We start from the raw sequence: 15,252 nt of genomic DNA, 5'->3' as shown, positions 1-15,252 counted from the left end.
TCTAGGAAACTCAGTTGGGAGTCTAACAAGCTCTGCTTCCCCTTCCCTGCTTTCCCTGAGATGATGTATCTGTCAAAATCCTCAAATGCTCATCTCATTTAAATTGAAATTATTTCTTTTATAACCATAAAATGTGGAACTATCCTCTCTTAGTAAGCTTTGAAGAAGCTGGTTTGAGGGCTACTGTCTTTTAACATCATGAAAAATCCAAACCAGAATATTTCTACCTATGCTGCTTTGATTTATTTTAATCCCGTTTCAAAACTTTCCAATTCCTCCCAGCATCTGTGCTGATTTTCATGTGCTTTCTGTAGAAAGTGGAAGACGACACGATGCCAATCCGTCGCTCGGTGAATGCTTCTTCCCGGGAAACTCCTCCCAAAAGCAAACCTGCCGAAGGGGAAGAGGTCAAAGCAGGTACAATCATAGTTCTAGAGGGGATTAATGTATATCCAAACATCGGCTGGGTCTGAAGCTCCTGGAAAACCCTACAGCCAGGATGAAAATATTGTTAATGTTTGGCTCCCTGTCACAGGGTTTTCCAGGATTTGTGTTTTGCAAACACTGTTTGCAGTCTGAACCCATTTGTTTTGTCTTTTATACCCTGTATCACTCCAGACATGAAAATATGGCCAAATATGGTCCCTTTTAAGTTTGCACATCCTTTAGGATGAAGAAATTATGACGTTTCAGTAGTGTCAGAAAGACGGTTTGAGATAAAAAGGTGTAGTTAATGAATGGAAAAACAAAGTATTCAATTTTTTTTCTCTATTTTTCTGAGCAAAAATGTTTTACCACGATGTGTCATGAAATCTAGTCTGATATTAACGTGCCCTGTCTTAGCAGCTTGGCCTCAGTGTCCCAGAATGTGTCATTTCACTACTACAGTCAACTGGTTTCACTGACTTTGTCCTCTGGTGTCACAATTTAAAAAACTACCTACAAAACTGACTCTTAATTCACTGCACATTTTAAATGCCTCTGTGGGAAAGCTATGGACAGGAATGTATCAGAAATGCTTAAGCTTCACACAGCAGTGTTGGTGGGCAGTTCTTTATCCAAAAAGTGTGGAATTTCAGTTTATATGCATCTCATCTAGTAGGCAGCCCAGTCTCTGTTCTCAGCTAAATATGCTTTTATGTATTTTTTATTTCCTTGGTAAGTTGATTTCTGACTGGATTTGATCCTTCTGATATACAAGCGCTCCTGCCAATGCACGTGCCACCTAAAGCTTTGCCAAGTCTGGAAAAATGTGATGGAATTGTAATTATCCTTCAGGTGATTTTGTATTTGAAAACAGCTGGGTCATAAGCAAAGCTCCTTCTTACAATCCCAGGCCTGTCTGGAGCAGCAGACAGGAGTTAAGAGGAGAACGCTGGTGGAACTCGTTAATTGTGAAAATGTTGCATGATGTTGTTTGCAGTTATCCTGGCATTCGAGGGCTGATTGCAACTTTATTGAAGCTCTTTCAGTACTTTTCTTCACTTTTTACATTGCTTTTAAATAACACATTTAAATAAGTGAAAAGAAATTGGTGGAAAATAATTAGTGGGGTGTGATCTTAAGTTTGGCTTTTTTCCCCTCTGCCTTCCTAAAGATAAAAGATGGTTTCGACAGTGATTTGATGCTTTTTCACATTTTCTAGATGCAGAAGTCACCTCTGAGGAATCTGCCTCTGTTGGGGAGGAACAAGAGACTGAAACCCTGCCTGCTGCATCCAATGAAGCAGAACAGCCAAAGGAACCTGAGAATGAAGGGAAGGAGGAAACAAAGTCCTCAGAAGAAACCAAAAAGGAGTAAGGCTTGCTTGGTGCTGAATTCAGGGTTTTGGGTAGGATTCTGAAGGAAGTCAGGTTCTACAGTGAGAAAAGGTAGTGGGAGAGATGGAGGAAATGAGTGCCTTAAGGTGCTTCTCCTTAAGATACTTCTCAGGAAGAAGCTACTGATCACATGTAGCTGCTGTTCTCAAACATGTGAGGCTGAATATTGATACGAGATCTCTTTTTTACTAATAGAAACATCAGACTATTCCTTAAGTTATGCTAATTTAAATAATGTCAGATGTTCTGGGCTTTTTTGTTGTTGTTCTTGTACTGCTTGTTAGCTTGTTTTAGTGCCTCTTGTCTTACTACTGCTCTGTATTTTCCCTAAGCGAGAAGGATCAGTCGAAGGAGAAGGAGAAGGAGAAGAAGGTGAAGAAGACCATCCCTGCATGGGCCACACTCTCTGCCAGCCAGCTGGCTCGGGCACAGAAGCAGACTCAGATGGCAGCCACCTCCCGGCCCAAAATGGATGCGATTTTAACCGAGGCCATCAAGGTAAGCAGGACACAAATGTGTGGTTTTTATTCATCTGTCGCAAAGCAGAGCAATTTATGTCCTAATCCACACAATTTCAGCTTGCTGAGGTGCAAGTGGCTGATGTGTGCTAGCAGGAGGCTGAGTGTGTAAGATGGGTGTGCTTGTGCCTGAAAGCCCATGGAGCTGACGTGTGAGTCCATGAGGATGACGAGGGGCCCTATAGCTGATTTCTTTGTTTAGAATTCGTTTCCCTCCCTAATTACATTATGGGGAACAGCTAGGATGGCATAACCTGGTTGATTGCTGTCATCATTTTGTTTGCTGTGCCTCCTAGCCACATTTAACTTCATTTACCTGGATTCATCCATCTATTTGATACATGTGCTTTTTTTTTTAGTCTTAACTTGCTCTAACTCAGGCCAGACGGAGGTACTGTTACCCTGCATTCCAAAGTGGTCTTGGTTTACTTTATCCCTCCTGATTGTAAGAGGAAATCTGTGCTGTTGTAGCTGTGCTGCTCCTCTCCCCTCAAGGCTTGGTTGCTCCCTTTAGAGGAGGCCTGGACTCCACCAGCCTTAATTGCAAGATGGCCTTTCCATCTGTCTTCAAAAGATGAACTTCACCTTCCATTTTTTGCTAGTTTACTAATGTCAGTCCTCCATCTTATTAAAAAAAAAAATTGGCAGCTTGTTCTGACTTAATGATTACTCTGTCTGACATTAAAATGTGTTAGGAGATCAGTTGTGCAGCATTAATTTACCCAAAGGTGACTGTATTTTAAGCCATTCCATGTGAGTGCTTCAGAGCAGGGGAGTAGTAGATATGTGCTTGCTGTGCTGCTTTTCTGTTGTCTGTGTTACTCTTCAGCTACTCAGGAGGGGAAAGTTAAGTATTTTATTAGTCATGTTTTATACTTGAGTCACAGTGGGGCAAAGGCCAGCCCTGGCGTCCTGTGGTGGCCTGTGTGCATCAGTCCAGTCTCTGTTCTCCCAGCCCCACTCAGGGTAATTCCAGTGCAGTGGTTTCTAATGTTTTGTTTCTGTTTCAGGCCTGCTTTCAGAAGAGCGGTGCCTCGGTCGTTGCAATACGGAAATACATCATCCACAAATACCCTTCCCTGGAGCTGGAGAGGAGGGGATACCTGCTGAAGCAAGCCCTGAAAAGGGAGCTGGAGAGGGGAATCATCAGGCAGGTAAGAGCTGCTTTGTGGAGCAGCACTGGAGACAGCATTGCTGAAGAGGGACTGTTTACAAGGGCCTGGAGTGACAAGACAAGGGGGAATGGCTTCAGAGTGCCAGAGAACAGGGTTAGACGGGATACTGGAAAACAATCCTTCCCTGGGAGGGTGGGGAGGCCCTGGCACAGGGTGCCCAGGGATGCTGTGGCTACCGCTGGATCCCTGGAAGTGTCCAAGGCCAGGCTGGATGGGGCTTGCAGCAACCTGGGATAGTGGAAGGTGTCCCTGCACATGGCAGGGGGTAGAACTGTGTGATCTTTGAGATCCCTTCCAGCCAAAACCATTCCATGCTTCTGGGAACTGCACAGGAATTTCTTAACTCCATTAGCAGGTCTGTGGAATGAACATGTTCTCCCTTGTGGAGGTTTATCAACCTCTGTCTCTGCTGTGTTGGACACTGGCAGGATTTCAGCACTGTTGTGTCAGTCACATACTTTGCACGGTTGGTTTTTGTGCAATTCATGGCAGTTTCTGGGTGTTGTGTCACACAGCATTGCAGCAGCATGTGAACCCAGCAGTGTGGGTTTTAACACTGTAATTTATGCCTGTGTTATCTGTCAGGACCTCCTGGTCAGGACAGCAGAGTATGTCCTAATGTCTGGCTGCAGTTTCTGATCTTACTGAAGTTTCAGTGGGTTCAAATCAGGCCTCTGCCATAAGAACCCACTGCAGGGTGACAGTGCATTCAAAATCTGCATCATGATGTCTGTAAGTCTCTCTCAGGTTGTTAGTGTTCTGAGTTACGCTGTTAAGGACTGAAATGGACTTTCTCTTGAACCAGGTGAAAGGAAAGGGAGCTTCTGGGAGCTTTGTGGTGGTGTCTAATGCAGGAAAAACTGTTCCAAAAGCCAGAGACAGAAAGGTAAGATGGATCATTTTAAACAACACTCAGAAATTTATTGCTCTGAAGCACATGTACCTTACCCAATATTCTCAATGCAGTGTTCTCCTCCTTGCTGTGCTTTTACTCCCCAAGTACAGCAATTAAAACACCCATTCCACTGGCATCAGAATCAGAAAGCTACTATGAGGAACTAAATGCAAGTCGAATGATCAAAATCTCAGTCTTAAAATGTTTACATTAACCCCTTAGGCTTTGGTTCAGAGGCAGAAAACGAAATAACAATGAAACTCTTTGTCTGTCTTTACCTGGTAGAGAGAGGTGCCTTTCAGGTGCTGGAAGAGAGTTTTATGCTACTCCTGCATGTGTTTTATCCATTGTGTGGATAAAGGGAAGACTCCAGTCTTTAGGACTGAGAGGAATGTTTTCCCATCAGCTGTGAGAACAGCGGGAGAAAGAGGAAAATATCCTAAGGCTTCTGGAAGAAAGCTGCTGATGCTGGGTGTTGTTGGGGAGTAATGTGAAGGGGATGGTTTTTTGAGCTTCACAGTTAGTTGCGTTCCAGCACTGCTGATCTCCACTCCATGCTGTACTGAGTGTGTGAAACACATTCCTAACGCTGCAGTTACAAAATGTTTGGCTGGAATTGCCAACCCCCTGGGATTAGACAGGTGAAGTTAGACAGGTAACACTTTGCTGCTCATCTCTTGCCTCCTGGGGAGACCAGAAGCCCTAAAACTGAAGGAAATGTTCACACACTTGCTGTAGGGCCCTGGAGGAAACTAACTGCTATGGAACTTTTTAAACAGAGCTCACTGGCTCCACGAGGAGCGTGAGCAAGGCACCTGATACCTGCTGACACATCACCTCTCTGCAGCGTATGGGTGTCTTTGTTCCCAGTTACTTTCTCTGCGCTGCAGCAAAACAAAGGTTTTGGATGAATTCAGCTGGCAGGGGAGCAGCTCCCTCACCCATTGCACTGTTTGCAGAGCTGCTGTTCAGAATCAAATCACTGAACTTCAGCGCATTTTCTGTATAAAGAACAGATCATTTTTCCCTGATTATCCCCTCTCATAGCAACAAAAGGGGTGGAAGAAAACTCAGAATGGAACGTTGGCTTCAGTCAAGATTTTATTGCTTTATTTCAAAAAAAAAAAAAAAAAAAGGACTCCTGTTTAGCTGTTTGTTTTGGGGAAGATTTGATTTGTGTAAACAAGTTCTGTCTTTGATGAGCTTTAAGTTTCGTGTCAGCATGTATCATCATCTTCACAGAAAGGGTTGTAAAGCATTGGCACAGGGGATCCAGGCAGTCACCATCCCTGGAAGTCTTCAAAAAACCTATGGATGTGGCACCTGGGGGGCAAGGTCTGGTGGTGAATATGTCAGTGCTGAGTTAATGTTTGGACTCGATCTCGGAAAGCTTTTCCAGGCTGAATAATTCTGTGATTCTATGATTTTTCTCCTGTCTTATTGAAGGGTGGCAGAGAAAAACATCTATAGCAAGGGGAAGGAAATAATTAAAATTACAGATGTTTTTAGATACTCAGCAATTTGTATTTGTAAAGTTTTCCTAAAACTCCTGTGAAAATTCAGCCAGATTTGCTGGATTTCACCTAAGCTGCAAAACTTTTCAAGTTGCTAAAGAGCTGCCTTACAGCACCTGAGTTGCCAGCTCTGCAGCCAATGTCAGGAGCACTTCTCCCCACATTTGCATTGCTGGTTCAGAAACCCAGAGTTTTAGGCCCTGCTGATGCATAAAAGTCTGTGTGTTTCAGAAAAGCACTTCGGCTCCGAGCACAGAGCAGCAGGTGAAGCTGGAGGACGTCTTGCCGCTGGCCTTCACCCGCCTGTGCGAGCCCAAGGAGGCTTCTTACAGCCTGATCAAAAAATACGTGTCTCAGTATTACCCCAAACTCAAAGTAGATATAAGGTAAGTGCTGGAGTTGCTTTAGCAAGCAGAGGACTGGGGAAACTTGGCCTTCCTCTGGCTCAGTCTCACTTCACAATGACTCAGTCTGGGATTTAAGCAGTCAGGTGCTGCTCCGAGTTGCAGGGCCTGTGGGAAAGCTTCAGGAAAAGCTATGCCTTTTCCTGCATCCCTCCACATCCCATCTTTGTTCCTGACACCACCAGCAGCACTGCTCTGCACACCTTAACCACACCCACATCCCTTTACTGCCTGGATGTGAAGGCCTCTCTTCAGGGTCTCATCCTCCTTGGATCTGGATGCTTTAGCCGGCACACACGTACAGTAATCTTTAAGCTGACCTGTACGGAGCGAGTTGAGGCTTGGGAAGGAAACTAGGAAACCCTGTGTGTCACCTCTAACAGGGTTTTATCAGCCCCTTGTTTGTCTGTGAGCTGACTGAGTGCCCACCACATCCAAATGTGCTGCTCAAGGTGAGTGGATCCTTGCCAGGGCTGCGTGCCCAGAGCTGCTGGTGGTGCCGTGACACCGAGCACGCGCTGCCAGCAGCTCCCAGCGCCGTGTTCTGTAACGAGCCTTGCTGACAGGTCTCCATTTAGTGTCTGCATGTAGGCAGACACGCTAAGTGCTGCTCTGCTCACACGCTGCAAAGCACTGTTTCTCTGTTTGTGTTTGGAGCTGTCAGTGTGTGTCAGTAAAGCTTTCTTCTCCTGTGTTTCAGACCCCAGCTGCTGAAGAATGCCCTGCAGAGAGCTGTAGAAAAGGGCCAGTTAGAGCAGATCACAGGGAAGGGAGCATCTGGGACATTCCAGGTCAGAGAATGAGTTCATCTTTGTCGACCACAAGCCTTGGATGTCAGTTACTGCGCCCTCTCCCCTGGTTTCACTGGGTAGCCATTTCTTCAGCAGCCTGGCATGCTCAGCACTTGCCCAGCTATGAAGCAGTAGGACTCTTGGTCTCCGTTTCAGGAGCAGCCCCCTGTTCCCTTGCTGAGCGTGCTGCACGCACTGCTCAGCTCTGACTCACCAGCACAGTAGGGAGCTGGTGGGGCAAGCTTTCCTTTCCATCTCTAACTGGAAGTGCAGCAGGTACCCCAGATGCCTGCAGTGTCTTTTACTCATGTGTGTGCCACAGAAGTTGCTTGGGTACATTTGGTCCGTGGGATGGAGAAAGATGTGATTTATTTTGCTTCCTTTCCTCCCCTGAGCAATGGGCCCTTAGACTGCCACATCCTTGCAGTGTATTTGGGGGCTGGGGTGAGGTGTTGCTGATAAAGCCCCCCAGGCCAGCTGACTGACTACAGCTGGGAGAGCAGCGTTCCCTGTGCAGTGTTTTAATATTAAACGTATCTGTGCTAATGCAGGAGCGCCGACCCACCTGGTGCAGAGGAGCTTGTCCTGACCTGGTTTGGGAGAATTTTGTCTTGATGCTTTTCTCTTCCTCCTTGGAAAATAGCTGAAGAAATCAGGGGAGAAGCCCCTGCTGGGTGGGACTCTGATGGAAGATGCAATCCTGTCTGCTATTGCGGCCATGAACGAACCGAAGACCTGCTCCACCACAGCACTGAAGAAGTATATCCTGGAAAATTACCCAGGGACCAACTCCAACTTCCAGGGTAAAGTACTGATCCATGTAAGGCTTCTATTCTGCATGCTGAGAGAGTCCTGCAGCTGCAGATGTGCCTGTGCAGCACCTTTAAACTGCTCTGTTGAGCTTGCAGGGAGCTGCAGCTGCTCAGCTCTTTGTGCTGCAGAGATGCTCTGTGGTTTTCATTCCCATCAGTCCCTTTCAAGCCGGACAAAGGCCAGTTCCTGAGACAGAATGCACAATTCTCTTGTATATAGCCAGGAAGGGGGAATAGTATTCAAGTACTTTATTGTTCTTAAATCACCAAGTTGATTTCATCTGTCTCTGCTTTGAAAGGGACAGCGTGGCATCAATGCAGTTCCTAATTGCTTTTCATTTCAAGAACTTGCCTAGTTTAACTTTTTAAAAAAATTCATGAGCACCCCTCTTACTAAATTTGTTTGAGGCCCTACTTTGGATCTGATTTTTAAAAGGTCAAGCAAATAAGGAGAAAAGCCAGTCGTGTTTTATTTGGAAGGGAGATTTGGCATGTCTTTGTTCCCAGGAGAGACACTAATGTCTGGTTTGACTTTTGCATGAGCAGAGACTTGCAAGCAGATCTTCTGATGGCTTATTTGGGTTATTTGGGCTGAGCCCCGATGCAGTTGGTTGGTGCTGGAGGTCAGTTGAGAGCGGCTGAGCTCACAGCGGTCTCTGCTCAAACCTGAACGTAGATCAGTTTGTTCCTATGGTGTCACTGAGCTGGTGCCATTCCTCGGGAGCAGAGAGGAGGTTGCTGATCCCACAGTCTTTGCCTGGAGCTGAAGCACAGCATCAGCACAGCTGTTTGGTGCAGGGTTACTGACACATCACAGGTCCCAGGGCTCAAGAAGCTGCCTGAGGCCTTCTGCCAATTAGGAATTGAAGTTGAGTGTGACTTCTTAATCTTGGGGCAGGGAAAAGAGTTTCCAGGCTTCCTAAGCCCTCGCATGGTTTATTTTCAGACCATTGGAAATGTCCCTGGTCCTTAGGGCCTGCGTTGAGCCAGCCTCCAGTGCTCGTCACTCCTGCAAGGCCGATAAGGAATCTCAGCTTGCAATCTGTTGTTTTCTTTCTCCTTCTGTTACATAAAAGGAATTTTGATGATCTCTGCTTTGCTCTGAGAGCAACCGGAGGACGATCTGGTGTGATGTGAAAAGCAGGCGGGTACACGCTGCAGAGCCAGAGCTCTGCTCTCCTCCCCAGTTTATGCCTCATCTCGGAACTGGACTGTACTGGAGTCAAATCATTTACGTGCTGCTACTGATCTTTGGCACCCAGAGTAAAAGCAGCCTTGTGGTTATACAAACTTTGGAATGTGCTTGAGAGCAAACCTTGTTTTTCCCTGGGAGCTCAATATGTAAATGGACCCTCTAATTCGAGCTGAAAATGGTTCTGAACTGACTAAACACCCCCAGCCCTTTGCCAGAGACAAAGATCCCCTGTACTTGCACAGTCTGAGTTACAATTCTTACACAGTGCACAATGGAATGGCTGGAATAAAAGTCTGGAATAAAAGAATGGAATAAGAAGTTCATTTGTTGTATTTCTAGACCAAGTATTTTACCCTCTAAAACAAAAAACAAGAAAACCGCAGTGTGGGGAAGGATGCAGCACATACAACATTTAGAACTTGAGATCAAAAGCAGGGTAAAAGGCTTGTTTTAAAACATACTTTGGAGGACAGTCTGAGACCTGGGTTAAATTTGGACAGAAGTAGTTACACAGTGCTGTCGAGTGATTTATGAAGGAGCATCCCATGATCATGACATCAGAAACATGCACTGTTCTTGACTCCTGCCTTTGGAGAATTTAAAGCCACTCTTGCCAAGAGCTGAGGAACAATATCTTGTATCTTGGTCGAACATTGACTGAGAGGATTTCCCTTCCTGACTCCAGCTTTGATTTCAGAGGGCACAGCAGAGAGCAGTAAGATCAGACAAGAGGATAAAGATAGTAACTCAACTTTTCTCTGATTTCTTTTCTATTTCACAGTGCATCTACTGAAGAGAACCCTGCAGAAATGTGAGAAGAATGGCTGGATGGAGCAAATTTCTGGGAAGGGCTTCAGTGGAACCTTCCAGCTTTGCTTCCCTTATTATCCCAGGTAAAGAGCTTGGCTGTAAAATGATGTTCAGGAGTTTTGCACAGCTCAGGTAGCAGAGCTGACGTTCATGAGCCAACCTCCTATTTACAGGGAGGTTGTTGAGGGTTTAATCACTGGTGAACTGCCACATCGTCACCCATGCTCTGGATAATGGCATTACTTGGGTGAACAGAAAGCTGACTTCATTGGCAAGGGAAGCTTTTAAGGGCAGTAGAAATACTGGACTCACTATTCTCAGGTTGTGCTGGTTTTGTTGCAGGCTGGGCTATTTGAGTGTTCCTGTGCTAAAACCAATTCACCTGAGCAGGGAGTGGGGTGGGTTCTCCATGCCAGGATGCTCGTAAGGAGCAGGACCCAGCTGTTCCTTCCTTAAGGGAGGAGAAGTGGGAGGAGGGAGGATGACCTAGATTAGCTACTCTGAGTCTGAACCAGCCTTTCTTCTGCTGTGAGCTGATGCTGTGCTGGGCCATGTGGAGCCCAGGGATGGGGCCTTGGTGTCCCAGGAAGAGCCAAATGGCAGCACCGTCATTGAAGTGCCTGCTCCCCAGCTCCCTTTATTGCACACATGAGTCCTCACAGCTTCAGCCACACTCAGCTGCTGCAGTCTGATCCTGCCCCTTTGTTGTTTCTCTCCCTGGGTTTGCAGGGAAGGAGCAACAATGGATGGAAATGGAGAAGGGACAGCTTAGGGCTGGTGCATTCCTAGGCTGTCATGTGTCTGCCATTGCAGAGACTAAATAACCTTGGTTTAGGATAGCAGCAATCACAGAATTCCTGAGGGCATTTCTGGATTAGGTTAAAGCTGTAACCTTAGTGGGAAGCTGCAGTGCCAGGGGAGAGCCAGGGTTACCCCTGGGCTTGCCTACCGTGGAGTCATATCCTTAGAAGCAAATCACACTCTGACCAGACCCCTCTTGTAGCCCAGATGTGCTCTACCCAGAGAAGCAGCAGGATGAGGATTCTGAGGAATCTGATGAGGAAGAAGAGGAGGAATCTGAGGAGGAAGAAGAATCTGAAGAGGAAGAGTCTGAGGAGGAAGAGCCACCACCAAAGAAGAGGTATGGCAGCATGAGAGATGAGTGGGCTCCTTTGGATGAAATAAGTGTCTGTCACAGCTGTAGAGTGCTCAGGTGCGGTCACCTGTCCACAAGGCTGTTGCTCACAGGTGCTGGCAGAAGTTTCTAATTATTCCTTCCTCCAGAGATGCTGACCTCCCCCAAATTCCACAATTTGAAGCCTTCCTCTTTTCTCCTCCAGATGAGAGAGAGCCTGTGTTTATTCTTTGTGTTGCCTTTAGTCTCCTGCTTTAGAAAGTGTGATGTTTCATGGGGAACTTTTTGTATTTGTTTCCTTAAAAAAAAAATCTTCCCTGCAGTAATTATTTGCAGCTCTGTAGCCAGATACGAGACCTGCCTCACTCAGAATGTGGACTTAATATGTGTAGGAGCTTGGGTGGGTTGGACAGTCGGGACGGATGGAGACGAGAGATCTCTGAAGTCCCTGTTTCATCTTCCCCAACAAATATGAGTGTTGTTTATTAAGTAATAAAATCCCATTTAGAGAGGAGAGATAGTGCTTAGGGCTCTTAATTGTTCTGACAGCTAACTGATTCGCTGTCATTATTTACATGTTTATTTGCCTAACAAAGGGGTTGGAAGCCTCACTGGCAGCTCTGTGGGGATGGGAAGTGCTCAGTGCAGAGCTACCAGCGAAGCTCTTGGTTTTTGGGATTTAGCTCATGGAATGTGCTGGCAAAGGACAGGGATGCCAAGATGTGCTTCATTTATGCAAATTGCTGACAGCGGCTCTGCTCTGGGTACCATTTGTGCCTCCACTGAGCTCCTGTGCTGTCTCTTCCTGACAGGATGCAGAAGAGACCACCCCCCAAATCCCAGAGCAGGGCCCCTCCGATGAAGCGAAGAGAGTCCAAACCCAAGCCAAGGAAAACCCCTGCCGCCCGCCGGGGCAAAGCAAAGCCCCCTCCCAAGGTCAAAACCCCTGCTAAGAAAGCCAAACCAGCAGCTCCAGCCATCAAGAAAGCTTCCAGTGGCAGCTCTTCCAAGAAACCAGCAGCCAGCGGGAGGAAGGAAGTGAAACCCTCGGCCAAGGGCAAATCCACCATGAGGAAATCTCTCCGGGCAAAAAAGTAAAATGTTTCCAGTGTCAGGGAATCCCATGGTCAAATCCACAATCTTGTTTTATAAGTCAACGTGCATTTGTATTTTAGTTCTGATGCTTAAACACTTCTTTAATTTTTTTAAATTTTTTTTTCTTGAATGATGGGGAAAAGCTGAAAACTAAATCAAACCAACCCGAGCATTCTTTAGATCTCAATGCTGTGCCTCGTGCCTGCCCCTCCCCTGGAACGAGTCATCTTTACTTTCTGCAATAATTTTAGGACTTTTCTAGGACGTCTCTAATCTGTACATTTATGGTGTTCCACGTGGGTTTTGGGGGGGAGGGTTGGCTTTTAAAACAATTCTTCAAAGATCTTTATATCTTTAGACAGCAGGAACAGGATGATCAGGGGAATGTGATTCTTTAAAGAGAAGGTGCCGTGGCAGAGGAGTCCTCCCTAGATCCCTGCATGCCGAGGTCCTTGGCGCTTCCGTGAGGGAGCCGTGTACATACAGCACTTGCACTGAGCCCCGAGATGCTGCTTTCCTCAGAGCCACAGGCCCAGGGGTGGCTGGTGAGTCAGATCCTCGGCGTCTCCTGAGGGTCTGGTGCCAGAGGGGCTCCAAAAGGGGCAGCTCTCGGTTAGGTGGGTGATTTGAATTAGTGTTTCCACACCACATCTGTACCTTAAAACCAAAATATATCAAAGTCTTCTTGAATCCAACTTTCAAATGTTTTTAAGAGATGAAAAGCCTGAGTTTGTTACCTCTTGTTTACCCTTTTTTAAAGAGAAGTTGGAGAGCTATACAATTGCTAATGTAGAGATGTTGATAAGTGAAGAACATGCGGTTTGCTAAAATAAAATGAAACTAGATTCCAGGCCTGCCTTCTGTGTCCATTCTCTCCTCACCACAGCTTCTCCTCCTGGAAAGGTGGAGAGGAGGGAGTGGAGTCACCACGGATTGCTGCAGAGGCAGATCTTTGTTCAAAGCCAGCGTGATTTAGCCTGAGCCACTGCCAAGCTCTGTGGTTGGACCAACTCCTGACCTTTTCCTTCCCTGGTTTCTCTGGAGACAAAGGTGAGTGAGAAAAAAAGCTCTGTTGGAACCTCTTGCTGGTCCTCTTCTCCCCTGTCAGTGATCAGTGGGGACAAAAACCCAGCTGAAACCTTCTCCCCCTGCCCTGCTCAACGGAGCAGCACCTGCCCTCAGAGCACGTCCCTGGCGCTGCCATGCCCAGGGCAGTGATGCCAATGGGACCTGACAGTCTCCAATGTGCTGCTGCAAAGAGCTGTGAGGAGGGGAATTACACACACTGAAAGGGAGAAAACAACTTCATTGAATTTATTCCTTTCTGCTGCTGTCCCAGTGTGCTACCTCTAACTCGGAGTTTAAAAATTTCCTATAGAAATGGCCTGAATTGTTCGCATCCCTGTAAGAAGGGTACAAACAGCAGGTTAAAAATCACAGCTGATGGGAAACAGAGTGAAAGCTCTGATCAAAGAATGATCCACAGGGATGTAAAGCAATTAGAAACGTTAGTCAATAGCTTGTTCTTGAGGCTGCTTGTACCAAAGCCATGGGGTTTGTTGGCATTATGGTGAGATGAATTGGAGAAACTTCTCAGTGCTAGGATATTTATGGGGACAAGGAGTCTTCACCCAGTTGCTGGGCGTTTTTCAACCTCCCTCTTCCCAATGGCATTCCCACACCAACAATCTCATGGGTATTGGTTAAAACACTGCTCTGGATGACACAGATTTCTCACATCTGAGCAGGAACACCTTGAATTAAGGGTTGTGCCAAAACCTTGCTCATCACCAGACTCTGGCTGTGGTTTGAATTAAGTGATTGCTGCACACCAAGCCAAAACAAAAGCCACGGGGTTGGTTGTATTTAATCCAAAGGAGTGATCCTTTCTTCCCAGGAGCAGTGTCTGGGGTTGAATTGGAAAATCTTCATTGCCAGCAGAGCAAATGCCTTCTGGGGGGTTTGTGCAGGCTCTGCCACTCGCTCTTCTCCAGTCTCCGCTTCCTGGCCAGACTGGGCTCCGTTTTGTTGTCTCTTCAGCCCCATCTGTCCTATTTCTTTTTCCTTTTTTTCCACGGTTTCTCCAGTATCAATTGATCCTGCCATCGCAGCTCATGGTGTCTCGAAGCAGCTGGCGGTGACCCAAGGCTTCAGTGCTACTGGTCTTCAATGCTGAGGCCTTTTCCTCACACCCTCAGGATTGCTGGGGCACGAGACAGGAATTTTTGGATGCACGACCGAGGGTTAGACCCCAGCTCCTTCCCAAACTGCTGCTTTCCCATTCCAGGAGCCAAGCTCATCCCTGGGGCTGGGGGCAGCTTCGCTCTGGCTGGCCCGGAGGGTGTGAGGGAGGCTCTGGGTTACGTGGTTGCTCTGCAGTGAGGCCAGAGCCACCCCTCTCCATTCTTTTTTCCAGCAAAAGCAGGCAGCAGTGGGGAAAACTCCACTGGGCATGTAGAAATTGGGTGAAAAGGGTCTGAGCATCAGGGCAGGGGGTGGCGAGCGAGCAACCACGTGTGTACGTGTCAGGGTTAGAAATCGCTGCTCTGCCGGGCACGCCAGAGGAGACGGGAAAAGACGCAGAGAAAATCAGTTGCCGCCGCGTTTTCCAAAATCCCGAGCGAGCGTTCCTGCTCGCCGTCGCTTCCAAGAAACGGAGAGAACCGAGGAGGAAAATTGCGGTGATTCATCGCGGGCAGATCGGAGGCAGGAAATGGGAGTTTGCTGCCTGCCCCGTGCCCGGCGTGGGCTCGGTGGGCTCGGGCTCGCCGGGGCCTGGCTGGCGGCGAGGGCCTGACACCCACGGGTCCAGCATCCCTGCGCCGCGGCCGGAGCTGCCGGGGGAGCCACCGGCGAGGGAAAAACAACCGGCGGAGGCCGAGAGCAGGAGCAGCGGGAATTTTTCACCTGCGTTTCTCCGGAGCCATCCAAGCGAGAGCTGCCCGTGAGCCGGGGGGGTCCAGCGGGATGGGAGTCCCAGGGGATGCTTAGTGTCTGGTGTCACACACCACCTAAATTTTGGGGATCAGCATCCCTCCCTTGGGGACCCCCAGGGTGGCCGGTGGGCTGGGGGCTCCATTGAGAAATG

General features: G+C 47.4%; 2 protein-coding genes across 3 annotated transcripts in view; both read left to right on the top strand.

Moving 5' to 3' along the window:
* Positions 1 to 13,014, top strand: part of HP1BP3 (heterochromatin protein 1 binding protein 3) — a 13,260-nt gene extending 246 nt beyond the window's left edge. For both annotated transcript variants that reach the window (XM_017732742.1, XM_008632462.2), the window contains exons 2-12: positions 315 to 417; positions 1,646 to 1,796; positions 2,153 to 2,318; positions 3,349 to 3,492; positions 4,319 to 4,399; positions 6,154 to 6,308; positions 7,027 to 7,117; positions 7,761 to 7,920; positions 9,906 to 10,017; positions 10,938 to 11,075; positions 11,882 to 13,014. In XM_017732742.1, coding sequence (XP_017588231.1) covers positions 315 to 417; positions 1,646 to 1,796; positions 2,153 to 2,318; positions 3,349 to 3,492; positions 4,319 to 4,399; positions 6,154 to 6,308; positions 7,027 to 7,117; positions 7,761 to 7,920; positions 9,906 to 10,017; positions 10,938 to 11,075; positions 11,882 to 12,167 — 1,587 coding nt within the window. In that variant the 3' untranslated portion in view covers positions 12,168 to 13,014. The remainder of the gene's footprint in view (positions 1 to 314; positions 418 to 1,645; positions 1,797 to 2,152; positions 2,319 to 3,348; positions 3,493 to 4,318; positions 4,400 to 6,153; positions 6,309 to 7,026; positions 7,118 to 7,760; positions 7,921 to 9,905; positions 10,018 to 10,937; positions 11,076 to 11,881) is intronic.
* Positions 13,015 to 13,109: 95 nt separating this feature from the next.
* The window catches only part of SH2D5 (SH2 domain containing 5), a 9,275-nt gene continuing 7,132 nt past the window's right edge, over positions 13,110 to 15,252 (top strand). The window contains exon 1 of the mRNA XM_017732702.1: positions 13,110 to 15,108. The gene's annotated coding sequence lies outside the window, so the exon portion shown is untranslated. The remainder of the gene's footprint in view (positions 15,109 to 15,252) is intronic.

The sequence above is a fragment of the Corvus brachyrhynchos genome, unplaced genomic scaffold (genome assembly GCF_000691975.1).
Source record: "Corvus brachyrhynchos isolate BGI_N302 unplaced genomic scaffold, ASM69197v1 scaffold215, whole genome shotgun sequence".
Taxonomy (NCBI): Eukaryota; Metazoa; Chordata; class Aves; order Passeriformes; family Corvidae; genus Corvus; species Corvus brachyrhynchos.
Note: the sequence above shows the minus strand (reverse complement) of the source record. Positions and strands in the feature narration are given on the sequence as shown.